The sequence below is a fragment of the Ixodes scapularis genome, unplaced genomic scaffold (genome assembly GCF_016920785.2).
Source record: "Ixodes scapularis isolate PalLabHiFi unplaced genomic scaffold, ASM1692078v2 PGA_scaffold12__126_contigs__length_90152505, whole genome shotgun sequence".
NCBI lineage: Eukaryota > Metazoa > Arthropoda > Arachnida > Ixodida > Ixodidae > Ixodes > Ixodes scapularis.
In genome coordinates, this window is record NW_024609838.1 from 7,889,922 (window position 1) to 7,914,669 (window position 24,748).

General features: G+C 48.7%; 1 protein-coding gene across 1 annotated transcript in view; it reads right to left on the minus strand.

Annotated features, from left to right (window-relative positions):
- The window catches only part of LOC115328525 (glycogen debranching enzyme), a 61,076-nt gene extending 36,588 nt beyond the window's left edge, over positions 1-24,488 (minus strand). Inside the window, exons 1-12 of the mRNA XM_040209077.2 lie at positions 24,291-24,488; positions 21,218-21,388; positions 18,332-18,511; positions 14,317-16,232; positions 14,193-14,252; positions 11,344-11,505; positions 7,234-7,456; positions 6,469-6,805; positions 3,864-4,082; positions 3,310-3,418; positions 2,582-2,739; positions 704-888 (exon numbers count right to left, since the gene is read on the minus strand). Coding sequence (XP_040065011.2) covers positions 704-888; positions 2,582-2,739; positions 3,310-3,418; positions 3,864-4,082; positions 6,469-6,805; positions 7,234-7,456; positions 11,344-11,505; positions 14,193-14,252; positions 14,317-14,422 — 1,559 coding nt within the window. The 5' untranslated portion in view covers positions 14,423-16,232; positions 18,332-18,511; positions 21,218-21,388; positions 24,291-24,488. The remainder of the gene's footprint in view (positions 1-703; positions 889-2,581; positions 2,740-3,309; positions 3,419-3,863; positions 4,083-6,468; positions 6,806-7,233; positions 7,457-11,343; positions 11,506-14,192; positions 14,253-14,316; positions 16,233-18,331; positions 18,512-21,217; positions 21,389-24,290) is intronic.
- Between the last annotated feature and the right edge of the window lie 260 nt (positions 24,489-24,748).

Sequence of the window (24,748 nt, forward strand, 5' to 3'; positions counted from 1 at the left end):
CCCCCCCCCCGGGGCATATTAAAAAATGATGGGAGGAGGAGGAACGGTCTACCCTCCCCTCAGTACCCTTCCTTCCTCCTCCTCAAGAGCTGCGCTCCAATTCGGCGTTACAGGAAGTTGTAAACGGCTTTCATTTTTTAAGTTCCTTCGCAGAATAAATGCAAAATGCCAAGCTTTTCTCGGTGAAATAACACACGGTCAAATATACCACTCGCTCAAGACTGGCAAGCTTACCGTAATGTCCCGAGAGATACCCCAAAAGATAACCCGCCCTCTATTTTTGGCTAAATTTGCTATATTTTCAAAAACGCCAAAAGATAGCCCACTTTTAGTACATAATTCTAGGGCTCTGGCCAAAGGTGACCACGGCAGAAATGGTGTTACTTGGCCAAGACGGGAGATATGAGCGAACATTGCTGACTGGGAAGGACAGTCGTTGTCGGTACCAACGCCCCTCCCCGCAATTGCAAGTTTCGCAGGTCACAAAATCTAAAAGTAAAACTTTTTCAACTTTTTTTGGATCGCACACAGAAAGTTAACTTACTCTTTATTTTCACCCGATTTGCTCTCAAATTTAAGGAGGGCTATCTCTAGGGATATTACAGCGGGATGGAACGGGGAAAAAAGCCAACCAGGAAGGCGTGCCTCAAGCGGCCCAGAAAACGGTGCAAGAAACGAAGAACTCTTCTGTGCCCCCCCTCACCTTCCGACGAGCGGGTTGGCCCTGGAGACGGCCTGCTTGCGGGGCCCGTCGTGCTGCAGTCGGAGGTAGCGGCAGCCCTTCACCACGTTCTCCACTGCCGCCTGCAGGTGGCTGTGCAACAGCCCCCACTGGGTCCCGTTCAGCTGCTCCAGGCAGCGACGCAGCTCGCCGCAGCAGCGCCCAATCTGGACGAAAATGCCCCCAGCAGGTCGGTTGGGGAGGGGAAGGGCTCGTCCCGACGGAGCCCCCGTTTCAAGGGGCACGCGCCAGCTGGGTGACCGTCTGCACGCTGGTTTTACGCAAGCTCCCAACGAGCTCCGTGATGAGACTCCACTTGTCTAAGGTTTGATAGTTGTTCCAACGTGGTAATGCACCGCAGTTGCAGCATAAAGCGCAAAGAGGTGGCCAAAGCGTAGAGCGTATCCAAATTAACATCTCTGCCATTACATTGTGAACACACGCCACAGTTCTAGTTGCTCCCGTTCTCAAATCTAAGCAGAAGCTTGGCAAATGTTTATTGTAAATGAAGCACAAATTAGAATAACGCCGCATCAATTTCCAAACAGTCGAACGTTTGTGTACGCTACCTCGCAGCACGGTGTTAGTCGTGATTGTGGTGAAGAAGAAGCGATATTGATTAAACTCAACGATTTAATTCGGATTACCACGGATTACATATTGCAGTCGACATGACGTGCGCGAGTCTTCTCGCGATTCTCTTCCTCCTCCCCACCGGTGGCGCTAGCTGTCCGTCGGTGTGGAGCTTTCTCCGCCCCTCCACAGATGGCGCCAGGTGTCCGTTGAGTGGAGCTCTCCGCTAACAACGGTTAGCTTTGCCAGCATTGGTGTGGCCTCAACCAGCTGATCTGGTTCATGCCCAGTTAACACTGCAAGATGCGAGACACTGGGAGTGCTCCGTGAGAGTGACAATGCCATCCTCTCTTTCACGCAGTTTAAGCTGAGATGCCGATTCTAGCATGCCGACCCAGAAACCACAATCGCCGTTTTTCTTTCAACCAACATCCTATTCAAAAAGCTCTTCATGCCACAAACACTAACATTTCTAGCCCGTTAGTTCGACCTTTTCCTCGCGCAGACACCTCCGAGGCAACACTACAAAATCAAATACATGCTGGTGCTTTGCATCCCTAGTCAGGGTAAAACAGCCAGTGACCCCTTACAACTGCTCCACAGCAAACAAAGCACCTGGCCCACTGCTCTCAAAAGCCACCGACCCCTGGATTAGTGGACAACGTAGCTGAGACGCCCTGGACAAAAGACTCAGTACTAACTCTCCGTTGCCCCCTTCCAAACCAGACGCTCCTCTGCCATGCAACTGGATTGCTATTCTTTGCGCACACAAGTTTCCTACACATGTCTGCCATCAATACGGATACTTATCCCCATAGTAGACCGGGACACACGCAAGTCTGGGCCAATCAAAACGAGACACTACATGGCCTTCAAAGCATAGCATAGATCTAGACATTTTAGTAAGGCTGGTTCACAGACTTGCAACTCCTTATGGCCGTGCGCCTTCAAACCCCTTTTCTTGCGACGAGAGAACAGCTGGCACCATGGTAGGCACTTTCAGTTTCCTATTATTGCTTATTTATTCTTTCTTTGTTGGCTCGAAAAACTTTTGACAATGTTAGAAACGACCAGCTTCTCATAGACAGACATTTGATCTTGCAAATAGTGCAGAACATTCGCTCTAGCGAAATCAAGTTCCAGGGTCCGCGCATAGATGGCGTCAGCATGCCAGTAGTGTTCTCTCGTCGTACGAGGTCCCAATAGCTTGGTCCTCAGCAAACGCAAGCGTGTGAATGTGCCCTTAGCCACGTAACTCCGAGATTGACTCGGCGATCGGTTCGGTACCTGGTGCGGAGCGTCGGGGCTGTCGGGCTCCCAGTTGCGATTGAAGATGCGCAGTGCTATGTCCATGTCCACCGTGGATCCGTTCCTGAGGAACTCCGGGTGATGCACCACTGTCAGCGGCTTGTCGGGCAGCGGTGCCGACGTCGGAGCGCCCAGGTCTGTATGGACACGCACGGTCGTCAAGACTCCGGGCGCTTCGTGAACGCGGGTTTCCCAAACCTCCCAACCGACGTCTCGCCATTAGTCGAGACGTCTGGTTAACCTTGTGCCCGTCCCCGGCATTCACTCGAGCTCGGACCCTCCGAGAAGGTTCGGCCAATGGACCCTCCTGCCTCTTCCTATATTCCGACTAGAAAGCTTCCTTTGCACCTTGCACATGCAACCAATAATGACTAATTTCTCACCCGAATTAAGAAACAGGTGTCTCACAGGCAGCAAATGCGAAGCTTGGCTTGACTAGTTGCTACCCAAATCACTGCGACAACACGAATATGCCAACTCTGCATTTGACTCTGCGCACGACCGGCAGCGAATAGTACTTTTGCTGCCAGTCATGCATCTAGTTTGAAGTAATGCCTCCAGCATCCCCTGCCTCTTTGACCGGCTATCTAGACTGCTGCCTCCAATGCACCCCACGCGCTAGGGCCACGATGTACGAGCGAGACGGGCCACTGCACGTGGACCACGAGTGGAACAGCCGCCGCGCGTAGCAGGTGAAGGGGGCGTACCAATCACCTTCTGGTGGAAGACGTCCACTAGAGCGTCCACGTTGATGGTGTAGAACTCGTGCAGTTGCAGCAGGGGCAGCCAGTGCAGGTTCACGATGCGCCGCAGCGCCTGCGTGCACCGACACTTTACTCTGTTCCGGGACCTAATCCCCGCGAGACGTCCTAATCGACAGAAGCTGCTTCCAACTGGGAGTGCGGGGAGGGGCTCGACATCTCAAAACGGCAGTCACTTCCCAACCTTTCAATAAGTACCGACTTGGCAGTGCGTCCTTGACCATTTAATCCGTCGTTCGTTTAGCGAATAAGACGACAGACATCTTGGATCCAAACAGTCGTGTTCGCCCCCTTAAACCCGCGAACTATGGTGCAGCGGGTCCAGGAGCGGCCGGTTTTCATTGCGTCGAAAAAGGAACGGCATTCGAGACGATTACTCGAAGAGCAAGGTTGGGACGTGCACAACCATCTCTCGTGTCAACCTAGAATCTGTTGTGAAGACTCATTTACAGCTGCTCGAATATAAAACACGTCGCCGTGCCTTAGGAACGGCCACTCACGTCGAGGTGCTCTTCCTTGCTGATGGTGGGTGGCACCCCCTCAGCCTCCCACTTGCCCTCGGCGATCTCCAGGGTGAAGCAGTGGAGCGCCACGTCTAGCAGAAAGGCGGGCTTCATGTGGGGCGAGTTCTTCAGGTTGTACGTGCACTCCGGGTGCTCCCTGATCCAGGGGGTCTCGTTGGCCACGTGGTTCAGCACCACGTCCGTCAGAGTCAGCACCTGCGCCAGATGCCGCACAACTCTGGAGCCATCGCATATGCTTTGTGCTCGGCGAGGTCCAGGCCTTGTCCACTGGCTCATCTTTGGTACACCTTAGAGCTCCAGCCAGAGCGCTTGTACGTCCGACAGGACACGGTGTTTGCTGCACACGTGACAACAAAACTATCTCCGGACACGCCTCGAGTGTGTTCGAAGCATGTTTCTTCATACACGTGTATGCTTCAAACATGTCTGGAGGCAGTTTCTGTGTGCCGCAGCCTCCATTTCCATGTGAAAACGTACCATACGTTCTTAAACCGACCACGGGAGGCGCCGGCGGTGCAGCACAAGTGGGGTGTTTATGATATGCGTTTCGACATCTAATATGCTTTACAAAAGCAATTCTATTAGTTTTCGTATGAGCCCACAAGTCCCGCTTTGAAGTATGAAGATTAGTGGAAACTACAAAGACAGAGGCAAGCTACACATTACGACGCATTGGGTTGTGCAACACGAGACTTACGCTCCATTTTCTTCCGTTGCCCTGCCAGTGCCATTTCAGATATGCCGAAGAGTGCCCCTTCGATAATGTTTTCCCACAGATGCTCTATGCTTTTGCTCCGTACATGGACCCATTACATCTCTGGTAATTACATTCTGAAGTCTTTTTGGAAGCGACCACGAGAGAAACAGCCCCGCAACTGGTGCCATCTACATCGAAAATCCGGCACCAGCATGCTTCGGTGTTACCGAAGCATGCTCCGTGAAGAATATTTATTTATAAGACACTATTTTATGGGCATAAAGTTAATCAACGTCCGCATGCCTACAACCTATTACATATTTCTTGTATTTTACTTTTCGAGACACAAGGTAATATGCAGTGGCACCCCCACCTCACTCCCCAAGGTCACTCTCTCAAGCAGCCTTATTTTTCCTTTGTTTTTTTTTTTTTTTTAGAACTGTAACTCACGCTCGTCGAATAGCGAGTTTGTTAGTAATTTCTCGATTTCAGTGTTCGCCATGAAATGCGAGACTGAATGACACAGATTCGCTATTCTATAACAAAGAAAGAGCATACTAAAATAAAAACTGCCTACACAGAAAAAGAAAACAAAAAAAACTTGCATGCAATTAAAAATTGACACTACAAGATAAATTATTTTCATCGCTTGCTCACACAGGTAAAAAAAAAAAAATATATGACAGCTAGTTTGAAGGGGCAGGGAGCAAACTGAAGCTGAAACCACAAGGGAACGGCAAATTTGGGGACTTTACGTGCAATACCAACAAAAAGCATCTGGCACGCCCCAGCGAAGATTCTTCCGAGAATCTGGGGACCTTTTGACGTGCAACCGAACGACCAGTTGCACGGCGTATTCTTCGCACAAGCCTCCGTCGTATTGCTGGCATCTCTGCCAGAATTCAAACCCGCCACCCGGGGATCCATAGGCCGACACTTTGCCTCGGTCACGGAGGCGGCCGAACGTGCCCGAGAACAGAATGTCCCCTGACAAAATTTTGGGGGTTTCTTTCGACAGAAAAATAACTATGCATCGCCGACCGCTCTTTCTTTCCTCAAATGCAGCACCAGAGGGCCGAACCAGATACCAAAGTTTCAGAAGTAACCGTTATCTTATTCAAAAGTTGTGCGATTTTCTCAAACTTTCAGTGGGAAAATGGCGGTCGATGGAGCTCCCGAATACATGGCACTGAACGGTGCCAGTTACCTAAACCGGGCAAAAACGGGCCCCATTTTGCCGCTGAAATTTTCAGAAAATCACTTATAAATTTTTATTGAGACAACGGTTAGTTTTGAAAGTCCGGCACCTGGTTCGAACTGCTGGTGGTGGAAAATGAGCATTCAGCAAAGCATACCTAGTTTACTTTTGCGGTAAAAAAAAAAAAAAGATACCGTATTCACACAGCACAAAGTAGGCGTTCCATCTTGCCGCTAAAATTAATATTTTAACTGGTTTATTCCGAGAGTCACAAAAGAATGGAATCAGTTACCTTCATCAGTTGCATCAATTGTTGATTGTGCTCTGTTTCGTTAAAGTGTTAGTAACCATGTTTTCTCATGGGTGAAGAAAGAATAAAACAATTAAAACAGGGACAACACAACCACATCTTTTTTGAAAGATGTGGATGTGTTGTCCCTGTTTTAATTGTTTTATTCTTTCTTCATTCATGACTTAAACCAACACGCTCTTCTCCCAAGCATGTTTTCTCCATTATTTAAGTTTTGTTCTACTGTTGTTCCATGTTGTTTCTTTTGTTTATTTCTACCACTCCCCTCTGTAATGCCCCTGGCCCTGAGGGTAAAATAAATAAATAAACAAATAAACTTCTTTTTGGGGGAGAACACTGTATACTTGGGCGTGGCCCTCAAAGGGCCAAAGCGCACCTTCCACTCCCTGCACATGGTGTCCACGATCTTGGCCACATCCTTCAAGGAGCGCTCGCTGACCCCGTGGCTGAAGTCGGGGTTGAGCCTGCGGTGGTCGCGGATGCAGTAGGACGACCGCGAGGCGCCCAGCTCCTGGATGGGGCTCAGGTGGACGAAGTTGTAGCCGCTTTCATGGGCCACCCGCAGCTTGGGCAGCCACGAGTCCAGGGGTCCCAGACACTTGGACAACACCGTCTGGCACTGGATGCAGTCCAGAGGAAGCTCCTCCCCATCCCCGTACCTCAGCACGGGGTCCACCAGGAAGTAGCCGGAGCCCGCGTTGCCAGGGGTCGCACTACAGGCGCACGAGAGAGTACTGTCTACAGTCTGCCGCAGGCAAAAGCCATAGCAGACGGCCAATGCCGAGTAGAAGCCGCAGGGTACAATGGTGGAAAAGATGCTGTCACAGTCTGTTGCAGGTTAAACGTAGAGATAAAGTCGGGAGACAGAATGTGCAGTGGAGGGACGCTTATTTTTCTATCCTTACAATTTGCTAATTGTCATTATTAATTAATTATACTCAATTTATTATTCTGGCTAAGTTTGACGGGCGACGTCTTGCCCCGCCAAATTTAGTGGACGACTATCTCACCAAGTTTAGTGGGATGCAAGGCTGGCGATTCTTTTATAACGCCCTTTCGTAACATTGCGCAATTATCTTGTGAAAACCAGCCCTAAAACATGTTGCGCATTAAAAAGAAAAGCGAAACAAAACGGACTCACTCGTCGTCGCAGACAAAGTAGTAGTGGAAGCTGCCGGCTGTGCTGAAGACAACGTCGGCGAAGTAGGCCGTCTCGTCGCCGGGGTTGTGGACGTCGTGGGACCACGGCACCTTGTGGTATTTGTTCCTCTCAAAGCCCACGTTGGGCTGCGGCGGCACGTTCATGTACAGGGTGGGCTTCTTGCCATAGAGCGAGGGCCCCAGGATGAAGCGGACTCTGGTCTCTGCGGGGCAGCGGGAAAACAGTTACCCAGGAGCACGGTGACTGGAACATGTTCCCGACCGGCGCGCTCACCGCGTCTTCAAAAGTGGTCCCTCCTTCTTTTCTACGTCATTTGCGCTTGTTAATTCACACTCTATAAGTGGTCCCTCTATTTGTGCCCGACGACGTCATATATGTTGTCGCCGGTCGCGATCCTAGCGGTTTTACGGAAGCGGCGTGGATGTGTCAGACGCCCGTTCTGTTGCAGGTCGCTCTCCAGCTTGACGGTTCATGAAGGATTAGATGGCCAGGAGTTTGGACGCCCCGATGACAAAGACTCGCGTTCACTCATACTTTGTCAAAACTTCTACGCCAAACGTCATGACCGTGACGTCTGAGAGTGCGACATTCCGGCTTTTGTGACGTCATCTGTCACTACTTCGGGACCAGTTTCGATGTGGGCGAATTAGGACGCTTTACACATCGGTCGGACACGAATTACAGGCACCGTACCGGGAGACAGAGAACGCACCAGAGAGTACCACTACTAGGGTTCCTCTACGTGTGTGCTGCTTTAAAGCCCTTCCATGCGGTTGCGCTTGTTTTACGAACAGCATCAAACGCACTGATGCACAAGGCGCAAGTGGCCCTTGGCCCGCTTGCGTCTTGTGCAACAACAGCTGGCGGAATTCCTAAGAACATCGAGTGAAATTGCCAAGAGGCGGTGCTGGGAGATGCTCAAAAGAGCATCTCCCAGCACCGCCTCTTGGCATTGATGGGACTGCGGTGGCATTTTGTTACCAGCTACATATATTCCCCGCAAGCGTATGCCATCAGAATTGGGTACTACAAAAAACGGCATCACCTTAAACAGAACTGGATATTGAGGCACTGTAGCGTGCCACAGTGCACCCATTTGTTCGACAGTGCACCCATTTGTTCGAAGGAAATTAGATTGATTCAGTCAATAGGCACTCTTGACTTTAGGGCATCAGGCCCACTTTTGATAGCATCGGAGGAGCCGACACGCCACTTAATAAACCCTTCTCAAAAGTGCACGCCGTCTATAGTGGCCGTTACGCCAATCATCCGCTCCCCCATTGTTTTGGCACATAATCCGAGCACATATGTACACGAGGGGCTGCGTCGGCGTGAGCTCAGATTCCATTGGGTGCTTTGTGTCCAATAAATAGATGGATGGATGGATGCTAACGGCCATACCCTTTATAATGTGCGGTAGCTTGCGCTACCTAGCCTAGAAATTAAGAACCAAAAGTATGATTTCTTTCTTTTGCTAATCTGCTTACCCTCGTCAATTTTGTAACTATCACCAGGCAGTGTGGGATATCACCGTGATGACCTTTGGGGGATTGAGTAAAATAAACTAAAAATTTAAGAGCCCTTCCACTTCAAGTTAAGATGGAGGACCAGCGAAGCTGTTATCTTTACGACGTCTAGGACAATGCCTAGAGGACGACGTCTAGGACGACCTCAAGGATGACCTCAAAGACGACCTCAAGGACAACCTCAAGGACGACGTCACGGACGACCTATAGGACGACTTCTAAGACGACCTCGAGGACGACATCTAAGGCGACTTTTAGACAACCTTAAGGACGACTTCTAGGACAACCCCAAGGACGACCTCAAGGACGACGCCTAAGACTACCTCTTAGACGACCTTTCAGACGACTTCGAGGACGACTTCTTGGACAACCTCAAGGACGACCTTGAGGATGACTTCTAGGACGGTGCCTAGTGGACGACCTCGAGGACGACGCCTAAGACTACCTCTCAGATGACTTCGAGGACAACTTCTTGGACAACCTCAAGGACGACCTCGAGGATGACTTCTAGGACGGTGCCTAGAGGACGACCTTGAGGACGACTTCTAGGATGACCTCAAGGACAATGTCTAGGACGACCTCAAGGACGACTTCTGGGACGACCTTGAGGATGATGCCTAGAGACGATAAAGAGGGATCAGGACCTATCTAATAATGCCAAGGAAGGCTGACTCATGCTGGTTGCCCCTTTTTCTTTTTACCTATTCATACTTGACCCCTCTTTTTTTTTTTTTTTATTCATACTTGTCACGACCAATGAGGGTTTTCTTTTAGCATTCGATTGTCCGCGGACATGATAGTGGGGGAAGTAGCCCTTAACAGCTTCGCTGTAAAAGGCCCTTGACAACTTCGCTGTAAAAATATCATCCCACGTACACCTCTTCCCCCTGAAGAGGGAGTAGCCAATTTTCCTCTGGTCAAACCAAGAATCCAACCTAGTCGGCGTTACACCAGCACTGGGCCCACTGGGAGACAGAATGGAGACTTTGGACCAGAGCCACGCAGGAGGTAGTCCCAATTTTACATTCTTGGCTGCAAACCCCAGTGCTACGGCTAAATTCGTCACCCCCTCCGGGAGGGCGGGAGCAAGCCCTGTGTGCCTCAACATCCCATGTTCTATTGTCTCGGCTTCCCCTTGGCATATGGCACACTGCGTATCCATTTCCCCATACTTTTCCCTATATGTCCTAGTCCTCAGTATTCCCATCCTAGCCTCAATAACAACGAGCTCCCCCATGAATTATTGTACCAATGTCCTCCCTATTTCCTGTTTTCGTCCCCTGTACATATTTACAGTTGATTTTCCCTGCAATCTTTCCTCCCACATCTTTCTCGCGGCTTCTTTTACTTTCTCTTTCACAGAGATAGTCTGCTCTGCCCCAGCACTTGACTGTTAATTGAATTTCAGTTTTCGGGTTCGGCTTGTCCATTTAGTGTTCAGACTTTTTATGTATAGATGCTTATATATTTTTCTCACCCATCACGTATCCTCGATTGTGTCTGCCCTTTGTTCAAAATTCAACTTACTGATCGCCTCTCCGACCTCAAAAGATGTCCAGCCCAGGTCTTCCTGCACTCCTTCATTTGGTGAATTCCCATTCGCCCCCAGTGCCGGTCTGCCTACGCTCCTCTGCCAGATCTCTAAGCTCGACTGGATCTCAGATTTTATGCATAATACCGCATTGCTAAAGGACAACCCTGGCACCGTGACTCCTTTCCATATTCCCCTCACAACTTCATATCTATTGTAATTCCATAGTGACCTCTGCTTCACAATTGCTGCATTCCTTTTTCTTTTCTTTAGTATGTTTTCTTCCTGTTCCTCTAAGTATTGCTTTCCCTCATTCAGCCATACTCCTAGGTATGGCTTATCTACGTGTTCTATTGAAAGATCTTGAATTTTTAGCAAGTTATAAACCCCTTCCCAACTTGTAGCTACTGAATTTCAGGCCCAGAGTCTCCTTCCTTTCCACAAGTCTTAAAGCTCCTGTAACCTAGCCCGGCTATCTGCTAACAGTACAATGTCGTCAGCGTAGAACATTCCTGGTACAACTTAGTTTACTTTTCCCCCTTTCTCCATATATGACACATCAAAACCTAAACTGCACTCTTCTCATTTCTTTTTTATTATACTCAGGGATATCATAAAAAGTAAAGGTGATAGGGGACAACCGTGCCCGAGTCTTCTTTTCATTTCTGCCAGTTCTGTTATTTCTGCTGCCCATGTTATAACTACCTTGTTATTTATGTACACCTGTTGTAAAAGCCTAATCAAATGTGCATCTAAATCATAGTCTCTCAGCTGTACCCAGAGTTTTTCCCGACTCACACTGTCGTACACCCGGTTTTGTACTGATCCGTGCCACTTCTATACATTGGAATGATGATGAATAAGTTATCATCAACATTGGAGTGATGATGAATAAGTTATCATCAATCATCCAAGAAATGGTGGCCATCAATGTTGCCCAAGAAACTTTCAAAAGGAGTGTTATCAAATAGTGGAATACGTTCGGGGTGAAGAGAGTCACTTGCGACGCAGAGAAACGTGCAGGGCACTCACTTTTGGGCAGTCGGTAGATGGTGCTCTCTAGGACGCCATAGTTGAGTGCAAAGACGTTGATGGGGAAGCTGGGGTGGACTGCCTCGCTGTCCGACCAGTTGGCCATGTGCATCGCATGCTCCGAGATGCCATTGGATTCCAGGGAGGCCACCAGCGGGGGCTCTGCACCGGATCGGTAAAGGACCGTTCACACACTTGCATTCGCATACGACCAGGTTCTCGCAATCTCTTACGACGAGACACTGGCACGCTGGCGCCATCTACGAGGTGACCACTGCATTTCACTGCAAACGTTCTTCCTTATTTGTAGGACCAAATGTATGCCTACGAGAAATGGTTTACCATTGTCAAAAGTTTGTCGAGCCAGCAAAGAATGAATGATGCAGGAAAAGAATAGGAAAAATTTAAGAAAACTGAAACGTTCCGCAACTACCCGATCTATGGTGGTGCAGACAGTTCTCTCATCGCAGGAGACTTTGAAGAGGTTTTAAGGCTCGCTAGCCGATCGTTAATAGACCACTCTGCCGAAGGTGCCTGCTCACACTCCTGATTCAGTGCTTACAAAAGCGTGCATTTCATTGAGAACTGGGGTTTCGAAGTCTCAGTTCAAATGCAATGTTACGTAGTAAGGCTATACTGGGCTCATTCCATTTACCCGCACCAGCTGTACTTGGTGCACACCGTCGAATTTTATTTACTAGTGCAGCCTATCTCAAAACACAATCCGAAGTACAGTGCCCCGCGTGTTTCTGTGTCGCACTAATCTTTGGCATCGGTGCGAGCTGGTATAATTCGAATGGGCCCAATATTATGTAAAACCAAATATTTGCTCGAATGTGCAAGTAGACAAAGGATTCCATTTACCCTGTCAAATTTGTTTTTATTTTCTCCCTCAAACTATTCTAAGAAAAGCTCTGCCCCCATTTTTATCATGCAGTGGTTGCGCCAACTTTTGTGGCGACCATATTGTTAGGCCCGCTTCTATGGTGCCTAAAACCCGTCTCCGACTGGTGTGTTTACCGCAAACAAAAAAGTGGTCCCTCGATTTCCGCTTGATGACGTCATAGAAGTGTCATGCTATCGCCGGTCGCGACCCTGGTGGTGTCAGAGCAGCTGTGGTGGAGATGGCAGACGCCAGTTCTGCTGCAGGTCACTCTTCACTTCGACAGTCCGCGGAAGCTACAGCAGCAGGAAGTTGGGACGCCTGGGACGCCGTGACGACAGCGACACTCATGTTCGCTCGTGCTTTTAGGCAGCATTTCTACGACCAGCCGCCAGGATCGCGCAGGCTACAGCATGACACTTCGGCTTCTGTGACGTCATTTGTTGTCACTTTGGAACCACTTTTGATGTATGGGCGGGATAGAGCACTAAACACACCAGTCGGAGACATGCTCCAGGCACCATACCACTTCAGACAAGGCAACTTTCCCAGCAATTTCGGTGCTGCTGGCGGGTCGTTCTTTAGCTTTCCCTAGTGCAAAACGAATTGCTTGGGTTGCGTCCAGCTCAAAACAGACAAGTCACTTGGACAACTCGGAAACATTTGAACTGGCAGCTGCCAATCAGGACACCCCGTGCCAGGGATGACGACAATTAAGACTGTTCTGGTTTGCAATCGTTTTTACGAATAAACAGTTTCAGAAAGGTGAGTTAGTACTCCCAACACCATTTAAATGTAAAATATGTTTATAGACTGTAACTGTCTGACTAAATAGTGCAAGAGCCCGTGTTGTAAAGTAAAGTTGCTGGGAGATATTGCCCCATCTGAAGTGGGCCTTTGCTCAAAGTAGGTAGGGAACGCTCAAATTTCCCGCCCATGTGGTCAATGAACATGGGAGCATGAAGCTTGCAGGCCCCTGTCTAAGCCCCTTTCCCATCATTTTTGAGGACACCCTTTTGCATATTTGTTTGCATTCATTGCACACTCCAAGTTGATGACCTAAAAGTGACATGCATACGCCAGAGGAGGACACGCGCTGCTGTTTGCTTTTTTGCCGCAGGAATGGTCGCGTGCAAAATCAACGTGTGACATATCCCATTTTCCGCGAAGTTCTCCTTTAAAGAGACGAGTCGCACGTTACGGAGTTTCTTCCGTCACGCGATACGACGGTCAAAACTCCCAACCGAAACCTTCGGAAGCTTTCCGTCGCCAGTCACGTCGAGGTCGCGGAACGTACAGCGGCCGGTTGCAAGGTACCCGCTGAAGTCTTTGCTCGCCGCATTTAAAGTATCGGTAAACGACCGTGTCCGACTGCGCCACTGTGCTTTCAGAGCGGCCAGGTTGGTCGATGTTGGTACGTATAGGCACGAAAAAACCACTGCGGCTAACCAGCTGACCGTAATCCTGGAAGCTCCTGCAAGCTGACTGACGGCGGCTCGCTGCAGCTACGGTGGCTACGGCTCTCGGCACCCACCTGAGTCGGTCATGGCCGAGAAACTTGGAGCGGGACTCTGCACGCGCGGGTCGCTCTGTCAGCGGCGGGGGAATCCGGGAAGGCACGCGAATAAGGTAGAACAAGGTGACCCCCAGAGCAAACTCACGTGCAGCAAAAAATAAATAAACAGCTCCACAGACGTCTCCAAGAGAGACGCTAGGAGCGCTGCCTGACCCCAAAACAAAGAAATCAAAGCACAAAAGATGCGTCGGCGTCGTCTGCTCCGAGGGCTCCGAGCATTCCGCCATCGATTCGATCCACGCTAGTGGGTAACATTGGAGGGAAATACAAACTGCCCGCGTAAAACTTAATGGTTGGCATTTTTATTTTAGAACTTTTCGAACTCATTCGTGGTTAGAAACCGAAAACACGAAGCTGCCCGACCACTTGACGGTCGTCAGCAATACTCACTCGGAGGGTGCGTGTAGGACCGGTAGAATTTTCTCGTGTTAAACTGCTGCATCAGGTGCGCTGAAAGGAATCACAGTGTCGGCCAGCGCGGTCTCCGACGTGGTCGGCGTCGAGCATGCCCTACCTCTCCGCTCCCGTGCGGAAGCGAACGTGGCGAAGATGCCGCTCGAGTAGGCGGCCGAGTTGAGCGTCTCTTCATTGGGACTACCGCCGCCTCGATCGAGCGCCATGCCTCCTGCCTTGGGACCCGTCTCGCATCGTGGGACAATGCGATGCAAGCAACTGGAACGCCTCGTTCTTCGTCTTCTTTCTCGGACTCGCAACACGGTTCCTCATTCCGCGCAGGGAAACGCGCGGTTAGCTTGGCCGTTTCCCGAAGACAGGGAAAATGCCTCTGAATGAGCTATGGAATCGTATGTATCAACTATTCCGACGAAGGCACTTTAATTCAGACGTTTTCCTTTGCCGAAAACTCACCTGCATAACTTCGCTGCTTTTGAATGCGTGTCTTGGAGATTGAGTCATCCACAGTTTTCTAGCTCTCCCTCAAAGTATTTGGACTGCTTGAAGCAGAGCCCCTTCTGTTTCAATGCAGAACAGGCAGCTCATATTTATTGCAACTTTTTCAGATCGCTTTCACACTTAAAAAACATGGCACACGCATTAAGTTTTGGTTAATACAGGATAAAATGGTTGGAAGGTTAGAAAACAGTGCAAAAAAAACATAGACAAGGAGGACACACAGAGTGCTGACTGGTAGCTTTTCTTTTACTTCTATAAACATACAAGTAAATGAAGAAACACGAAAAGGTAACCTCTTCGCTTGAGACTCGATTTCACAAGCGAATCCGCTCATGCACCAGCTTTGGCAGTGCATTTTTTCACATAGTCTTAAGCTGGTCCTATCCGGAGAGCAAGTCGTCTGCTTCTTGCGCAGGAGTTGCAGTGGCATCAGAAAGATGCCGAGCTCTGATTGGCTTCAATTGAAGGATAGTGGGTAGACCTCAAAGCAAGCTGCCTTGAGGTCTACCCACTATCCTTCATTCAGAACCAATCAGAGCGCGGCATTCTGACGTCACCACAACCCCTGCAAAAGAAGCAGACGAACTTGCACTATGCACTGAAACCAGCTCTGGAAACAAGCGTGCTGCCAAGCAAAAAATACAACAGAGGCGTCCTGCCTTGATCCTTTTCGTGCTTTAATCATTTTTGTGTTTATAAAAGTAAAATAAAAGAAGTCACGAGTCAGCACTGCACATGTGTCCGCCACCTTGTGCCTGCATTTCCTGCAGTGTTTTCTGCCAACTTGACCAACAACAAACGTGGTAAGTGGTCCCGCAAGAGGAATTTCCTGGTTACACAAATGCTTTCAGGTGGATATTTGTAAATATGGGGTGGTTTGTACGTGCTCGTGACTAGTGTGTGTCGGATGTCGGAACACAATCTTAGCGAGAAAGCCGTGAAAAGTCACCGCCCCCCCTTCCGAAGACGTAGCGAGGAAGGAGGTACTGTAAAGATGGGCATGTATAACGCCATCATCTTGAGAACACATGCGCGGCTCCCGTCAGTGGCGACACTGAAGGTGCAAGAGAGTCACGCATTTGTAGAAACATTCCTGAGTAAAACAATTGAGCAACGCTGCCAAACAAAGCAGCAATCTGGGCAGTGACGAAACAGAGCGCAAGAAGCCGAGAATGTATGAGGCGCTTCAGCACCGAACCAGACAGTGGGTTCCTGAAAGATCCCGCCATTAAGCGCATGGAAGGAAGCCCAAGGTACGTAAGTAAGCAGTGACGCTTCCGGGAAGTCCCAAGACGCACGAAAGTTGGCACCCAAACGAGGGGCGCAGTTGCCCGTGGTGCTGCGGCCACTGCTGGCGGCTCGCCGGCGCTGCCGACTCGCCAGTGCTCCTGGCTCGCCGGGTCAGAGTCTGAAGCTCCTGAGGAGGCCCATGACTGTCGCCCGAGAGCGGCTGTTCCTCCTGAACGCCGTCACCTCGCAGCTCTTCTTCCCGTAGATGGACGGGTAGTTGTGCTGGAACTGCAATGCCAAGTGAACAGGTTCGAGCGTGCTCCCCAAGAACTCCATTACATAAATATGCAAATCAATGGCAGCGAAGGCTTTACTACTACACCTCGAGTTTTTGAATCAGGTTCCCCAGAGTATTCTTGATGGGTTCCCAAGCTGCCAAATTTTCTTTTCCAAGTTCATGCAGACACGCTTTCGACACTTTTCACAATTTACTTCAAAAGGGTACTTGCAAACATAAAATTTACCACTTAGTTTAGTACCCCAACTGGAGCACTTTCTACCAAACAGGATAACTGGGCGAGTTGGTATGTGTTCCTAATGAAACAGTGCGAATTTTACAACGACAGAGGAAGGAACTGGACTTTCTACCATTATAGTAGTTTTGATGACTGTCCTTAAAGGGGCCCTGCAATCATATTTAAGCGTATACCTTTTTTGCGGTTTCCACGTCTCTTGGGGTTCGGGCAAGCCAGCGCGCACGGAGAGAGTAGCTAAATATCAGTGCGTCATATTTTAACCGGACGGCGCGGAAACCTCCTCCACCGACGAGGGCGACCCGCGTTGCCGAAAGCGCGCAATATGTGACGACTTTGGTCCTGGGCTTACTACTGGTCAGAGCCGCTAAAAGCTTTTTTTTAGTCTAAATACAAAATATAAGTGTCGCGAACCGTTTCAATTATGTATGAAAGTAGTTTTTGTTCAGTGTTTTAGATCAGAAAAGAAACAAATGCAGTTTTTAAAGTACGGAAACAAGAAAAGACTCGTCGACAAACCCGCCACCAAGCGGCGCAAAAAACGCCGCATACTAGAAAGGGCTAGTGGGATGAGGCTCCAACGAACAGCAAGCGTAGAAAGGTGCCGGAAGTATGCGGCGGCGCTGCGGTCGTATACCGGCTCGAGGATCCAACCGGTTCCGAGCGTTCTGAAGGCTTTCGGCGCGGGCTTGGCTGGCGATTTGGCCATTTGGCGGTATGGCAGCGCGAAGTGGCTACCGTTCTAAACTGATCTTTACACCGTGTTTGCTGTCGTTTGTGGCCAATGAAGTGTTATGCCAAAGTAGTCCTTAATCGCGCAGGAAATGCAATGCGAGCCGCCCTGGCCGCCCGCTTCATGCAGCCTATCCAACACGTGCTTCAGTGGCGCCCTCTGGAGCCGTCGACACAGAGTGCGGCAGCCGTGAACGCTCGATGAGCTCACTACTCCGCTAGTTCACGGCCACTCAAGTCAGGACCTCAGACGTCATGAAGGAGGTTATGTTTTGCTTGTTTTTGTAATTCTAATTTGCCTATAACTTTTAAAATAAAGCGAAATTTGAGAAAAGAAAAGTTTCTTTAAGTTACTACTACAGTGCGCTCAGGTTCGGTGCAAATTAAAAACCAGTCAAAAAGTGGTTGTAGGGCCCCTTTAAAGAATTTATAGAGCTTGAAGAATTTTGCTACGCCTCTGGCAGTGTAAGTGTGGTAGAGCACCGGACTGCACTAAGGAAAGTTGTCGTCTCTGCCCAAATGTCGTCCAGAAAGCAGTTGGCGATGAGATTTCTTCTCAAAGTAAAGGTACACAGGGAAACCTTTTCGCGCAGTTTTTTTTTTTTGTCCATTCATTATTTCGACATTCGGATAATTCTGGCATTTTTGCCGGTGCCAGGAGATCCGGATTAATGAGGTTTTACTGAAACGGATGGAAGTGCACAGCCCTACACTTTTCTGCACCGGTGCAGGAAGTGCAGGCAAATCGAACGAAGCTATAGAATGTACATTTCATCTCGCAGACACTGCAAAATCTTTGTTCTAGTGAACTACATTTTCAGGGTCACCTTGTAGATGGCGTCAGCGTGCCAGTGTGTTTTCTCGTTGTAAGACATCACGAGAGCTTGGTCCCAGAGTGTCCCCAGAAAATATGACTGTGTGAACAGGCATTTACTGGTTTTCTCTGGGGGGGGGGGGGGGGGGGGTTTTGTATGGCGTTATTCTGCTAAATTGACTTGTATATATATTTTTTTCATGACTCGCCTACCGTAATGCCCACTGGGCAACGTAGGTATCGGATAAACGAAAAAATAATCCGGAGCGTAGCTTTTTCAATGGTTCCAGGATAAACAGAGTCCGCACCTGCTTGACCCGCAGGCTGCGCTCCCTGTCCGAGATCCTCGGGTTTTGGAGGATGTCGTCCAGCAGGTCCAAGAGGGCCCGCTCCGACAGGGCCCGCTTCTGGGCCTCAAACTGCTCCCGCGACACCCGCTGGCAGAAGCCGGGCGCTGGGACACGCTCTGCCGGATCTTCCAGACCGCCCTGGAAGAGAAGAAGCCCCGTGCCTCACCACCACACGGCATGGTGGACCCGCCGGGTCAGCCCCACACGCGCACCACACTCTGTTCCAGGCATCATAGGCCGGACTTTCATGGGATCAACGTCGACAGGGGAAATGCACTCCTTTGGCGTAAGAGAATATGCATTCCTTCTGCGCAAAGAGATGCTTTTCAGGCGCGAATTCAGCGGCGGGAAGTCGAAGGAAGGTGAGCAAAATGAGACAGTGTGGCAGAAAACATCACTTTGGATTAGAGGGACAAGGGAGAACGCACACACGCCACCGCTTGCCTTTGTCCCTCTTAAAGTGTGGGCTATTTCTTCACCGTGTCTAATGTTTACCAGCCCCCTTACTTCCATCTAGTCGTCGTCTGCCTGCTTTCTCTCCGGCAGCCGTGTTTTGTAATAATCTTTTTTGTACCCTAGAGCCAGGTCGATTTGCATCGTGGGAACTTTTGCCGGAACGCCTGGGTAGTAAGCGTTGCACGACTTCGAAGTTTGCCTGCACCGTGCCTATTGCATGTGACAGTGAGAATAGGACTGCTGTACGTCTGGTGCGTGCGTGCGTGCGTGCACTGAAAAGCCTGCGGCGTAAAGCACGTGGATCTCTAAACGGGCTTCCCAGAGCATGAGACAAGGCAGGTGCCAAGGTGAAGAGACAAACCTTTTTATTGACGACACAAAGAATGCAAGACATTTAAGAAAGTGGTCAAACGGTAAACAACAAATGATTCTACCCTGTGTGACACGATGCAGCGATCGAGGATGTTTAAGAGACCAACAAAAGATGATTCGCAGGCCACATGCATGGCTAGAAATGCTGCTGTGCAACAGATGCACAAAGGACCCGGGTGATTGTCTCATGGAAATGACTTGAGAGAGTTCTTATCTAAATTCAGCATTATCATCGTAAATAAATATCACTTCGATTCAAGGAACACCGAGCCATACAAAAAAGCAGCAGTCCCACCAATCAACAACACTGTGAAACAGCTCTCTGCTTAGCCAAGTTTCTCCGACAGTAGGCACTTTTTGAGTCTAACTCGACAAATCCATTCGTCAATTATTGAAACGTGGCTCTACTCACATTTTCGCAAATATGGGTGGAAAACCCGGTGCTTTGAGCGCTAGGCAACCGTCGAGCATATGAGTGCATTTAATGACTCAACAACCACGCTCGCATGCTACACAAGCAAAACATCGCACAATCTGGGTTGACATTCACCTAAGCTCCATCTCGTAAACATCCGCAGTGCTGACAAAGCAACAAACGCAAGTCTTTCGCCGCAGAAAAGTGCCTTCTACAGGGTGTCACAGAAAAGAAATTGTACACAGTCTTTTTTACCGCAAAAATAAACTAGACATTGCGGAATGCTCATTTTCCGCCCAAAAGGTAGAGCTAGAGGTCACAACCAGATGTCAAAGTTTCAGCACGATCCGATAACTTAATCAAAAGTTATAAGTGATTTTCTGAAAATTTCCATGGGAAAATGAAGCCCATTTTTGCCCGTTTTCGGTTTCTGGTGCCATAAAGCCCCATGTGTTTGAAAACTCCGTCGGCCGCCAATTTCCCATTGAAATTTTCAGAAAATCACTTATAACTTTTGATTAAGTTATCGGATCATGCTGAAACTTTGGCATCTGGTTGCGACCTCTAGCTCTACCTTTGAGCGGAGAATGAGCGTTTGGCGATGCCTAGTTTATTTTTGCAGTAAAAAAGACCGTGTAAATTTTCTTTTGAGGCACTCTATATGCGAGTTCTGATCTAGGTTTGCGTTCCTCGGCATTTGTCAGCACCGTAGAGATTAATGAAATGGCGTACATGCACACGGGGCAAAACAAACGTGTACGAGACTTTCCAAACCAAGAGGCAGTGAGTCACGAGATCATTATGGTTGCACCTTCACACAGCAGAAGCGAAAGAGGTTAAAAAAAGTGTGACAGCTGTATCATTTATTTTTATAGTAAGAGGGAAAAAACAAGCAGACACTGGCAACATTCACAATTGCGCTCGGGATCAAAGAACTTAGAAAACAGCCGCACGGTGCGTTGACCTAGCCGAGATGGTTCTTGCAAGTAGCGGGATACGAATTCCTGGTACCTTCAAACTCCTGATGCATTAACGCAAATCTGAGAAGCTCTCAGCTCACATGAACTGTGAAAACATGCGGTGCCGGTATATGGCAACACCTCAACAATGCACAAAGGCATGGGTCCTCAAACTCCTGGGAACCCGCGCCAGGAGTACTCCAGAGTGCTCTCAGGAATTCCCCAAGATCCTCAACCGTCCCTGCCCCTAAGTGAAGCACATTTCCAGCCCTGTTGTAGCAGAACCAAACCACTCATTGGTGCATATCACACATGCCCTCCCTGATAACCCCATTTTTGGTTACAATGTCCGCAAACTTCTGCACTGCTTTATTGCATCCCTGCCGACCCCTCTGAGGGTTCCTCGAGATCGAAAGGCTTGAGAACCCCAGCACTAAGGCACGAGAAATGCGTTCAAACTTGCCGGGCCGCTGACAGGTAAAAACAGTTTTTTCCCAGGTCAATTAAAATGTCCATAAAAAAGTGAGATCCTCATCATAGAAGCACTCGTCACTGCCTGAGACGGGCGGCCGGTCCGGCCCGCGTCGCGGCACCGCTCTTGCGCCGCGGCAGGGTGTCGTGGGTGTGCGTGGAGCGCCTTACCGTGCCCCTACGCAAGATGGCCTGGCGGGCCTCGACCTCGCGCCGGAGCTCCCCAGGGGGCGCCATGATGCGGTCGCAGTGGCGCACCAGGAAACGGAGCAGCTCCCGGGCACTTTCGGGGGCCAGCTCACCCGCCGCACTCACAAACGCGCCGGCGAAGGCGTCCAGCAACTGCAAGTGATCACCCAGTGTCACGACGTAAGATACTCTTTAAAAGGGCTTTCTGAACGGGACACAGCAGATGGCGTGCCGTGGCACAACATTGGCAAAGTAAGAACACAGCGATATCGCCTTTACATTAACCATGCGCACACACTTGCAGGCATGCGCTGATGAGGCCTCAGAACCGAAACTTGCGTATCGCGATTCGTGACTGTGCCCGCTCAAGGCCTGCTACGACCCAATTTCGTTGTCACACCACTTCTGCAAAAAGTCACTCTAAAATTGCCAGTAAACACAAAAATGACACCGATAGAATGGTCTCGTAGATTATCACCTTATTTAGCAATAACTGTGTCGATATGCATTACACATTGCATTTAAGAAAAAAAAACATAAAGCCTCTTTTCGCCAGAAGAAAGTATATATCAACACTAAGTCTGGCAAAAATGTACTCTTGCCAAATTTTGAGAAAAGTTGGGCAAAAGTTTGGTATACATAATTAAACAGCGCACAAGGAGAGGGACAGAAAAGGAAGACAGAACAGGCAAGCGCTGACTCGCAACTGACGATTTACTATGAAAAGGAGAAGGAAGAAAACTACACACATGAACATATATCGGAAAAGAGAAAGATGTGAAAAAGCTAATAAATTAAATAAAATTACACCTAAAATAATTATAGCTGAAAAGGAAAACAAAATAAAATGAAAATCAATCTCTCAAAGTCCTAGGCATGTCCAGTGCCGGCACTCCGAAGCCTTGACCATACACCTATTTGTGCGCAGCTGCCCCCATAAACTCATACTCGCTGTCTTGTAGTGTTAATGATGGCTGGCTCACACATTTGGATTCGAGCTTTCTTATCCAAAAGGCTTCCACTATTTCTCTTGTTGTTTTTTCTTTATGGGAAGCTAGAACAGTTGTTGCACAAAAATCTGGATCACATCCACAGGTTCTGCAGTGGATGGCTAGGTGGCTTCCAGTTGTGGTTTGAAGAGACTGTTTATGTTCCCTTAAGCGGTCGTTGAGGCAACGCCCAGTCTGTCCGACATAGGTTTTCCCGCAGGACAGAGGAAGATGGTAAACCACTTGTAGAATGCAAGACACAAAGTGCACCTTGTGGTTTTTCATGCAGCAAGCCCTGCTGTCATTGTTCTTGTCCACAAGCGTGCAAATTCTACCCAGTTTGTTTGGGGCTGAAAACACCATGGGCACGTTGTATCTATTGGCAACATTTTTTAAGTTGTGCGACGTCTTGTGGATGTATGGTATAACTAGTGGTCGGATATTGGTAAGGTCTTTGCTCTTTTTTCTTTTGGTCGATCCTTTACAGGTTTGTATCAGAGTGCCCGCAACTTCACTTAACATGGCTGATGGAAAGCCGGATCTTGAGAGTTTGTTTACTTGAGTGCTGAAACTCTGTTCGATGGTGTGGTGACAGGATTTTTTCAAAGCTGAATACATGCACGAACTGGCTATCCCTCTTTTTATTAATTTTGAATGGGCAGATTGGTAATTAAGAATTTCTTTTTTGGAGCGTGGTAGGTAGGACCAACAAATGTGGTGATCTGAGATTTTTATAGATAGGTCCAGGAACTGCAGCACATTTAGAATAGGTTGTTCATACGTAAAACTCAGACCTTTACCGCTTCTGGAGAAAACACTCAGGATTGTATCTATTAAGTCTTCTGTTTGTTCTTCTTGGAGGATAATAAGAAAGTCATCAACGTACCTGAAGACTTTTATAATAGACATAGTGCTCAAAAGCACTCTGATACAAACCTGTAAAGGATCGACCAAAAGAAAAAAGAGCAAAGACCTTACCAACATCCGACCACTAGTTATACCATACATCCACAAGACGTCGCACAACTTAAAAAATGTTGCCAATAGATACAACGTGCCCATGGTGTTTTCAGCCCCAAACAAACTGGGTAGAATTTGCACGCTTGTGGACAAGAACAATGACAGCAGGGCTTGCTGCATGAAAAACCACAAGGTGCACTTTGTGTCTTGCATTCTACAAGTGGTTTACCATCTTCCTCTGTCCTGCGGGAAAACCTATGTCGGACAGACTGGGCGTTGCCTCAACGACCGCTTAAGGGAACATAAACAGTCTCTTCAAACCACAACTGGAAGCCACCTAGCCATCCACTGCAGAACCTGTGGATATGATCCAGATTTTTGTGCAACAACTGTTCTAGCTTCCCATAAAGAAAAAACAACAAGAGAAATAGTGGAAGCCTTTTGGATAAGAAAGCTCGAATCCAAATGTGTGAGCCAGCCATCATTAACACTACAAGACAGCGAGTATGAGTTTATGGGGGCAGCTGCGCACAAATAGGTGTATGGTCAAGGCTTCGGAGTGCCGGCACTGGACATGCCTAGGACTTTGAGAGATTGATTTTCATTTTATTTTGTTTTCCTTTTCAGCTATAATTATTTTAGGTGTAATTTTATTTAATTTATTAGCTTTTTCACATCTTTCTCTTTTCCGATATATGTTCATGTGTGTAGTTTTCTTCCTTCTCCTTTTCATAGTAAATCGTCAGTTGCGAGTCAGCGCTTGCCTGTTCTGTTTCCTTTTCTGTCCCTCTCCTTGTGCGCTGTTTAATTATGTATAGCAACCACCAACTAGCCCAAGTATCCACCATTCAAAAGTTTGGCTTTGCCGAATCCGAAGATTCGGCGCCGAATTCTCAACTCTGCAAAAGTTCGGCCCATCACTACATTTTAGTGAGACAATGGTTCGTACTAAAACTTTGGCACCCGATTCGGACCGCTAGCGCTACATTTGGGCGGAGAACGAGCATTCAGCGACGCGTAATTAATTTTTGCGATACAAAGCACCCTGTAAATTTCTTTTTTATCGTGCCCTTGTCTGATAGAGTGGGCTACGGTAGGACACAGACCACTTCCAGGTTCCCTCGCCCGGGGCAGAGCCGCAGCTGGTCGTTCTTGGACGCCTTGAAGACAAATCGCAGCAAGAGGTGCAGGTAGCGCCTGCAGCGTGGAGGCAGCAGCAGCGAGGAGACCCGCAGGCATTCCACCACCCGACTCGCTTCCCGGCTGTCCTCTGGGACGGCGGACGCTGCAGTTCGCACTGCGCGAAGCACAACCGGAAGATTGGCCACTGTCAGGGACCCTCTTAGGAGGACTGCCGGCCCCGTGCGAGTGGAGTGAAAAAACAAAGGAAAGAGCGACGCAATTTCAATCATTTCCCAAGGTGTTCTCGTACAATCTTGAGAAAAAGTTTGAAGATTGATGTTCCATTTTGCCTGTGCACTTTCAAACTGAGCAGGTACAGAAGAAAGACTGCATTTTGTAACAAATTACCTACAAGCGATATATCTGAGGGAGTATGATAAAA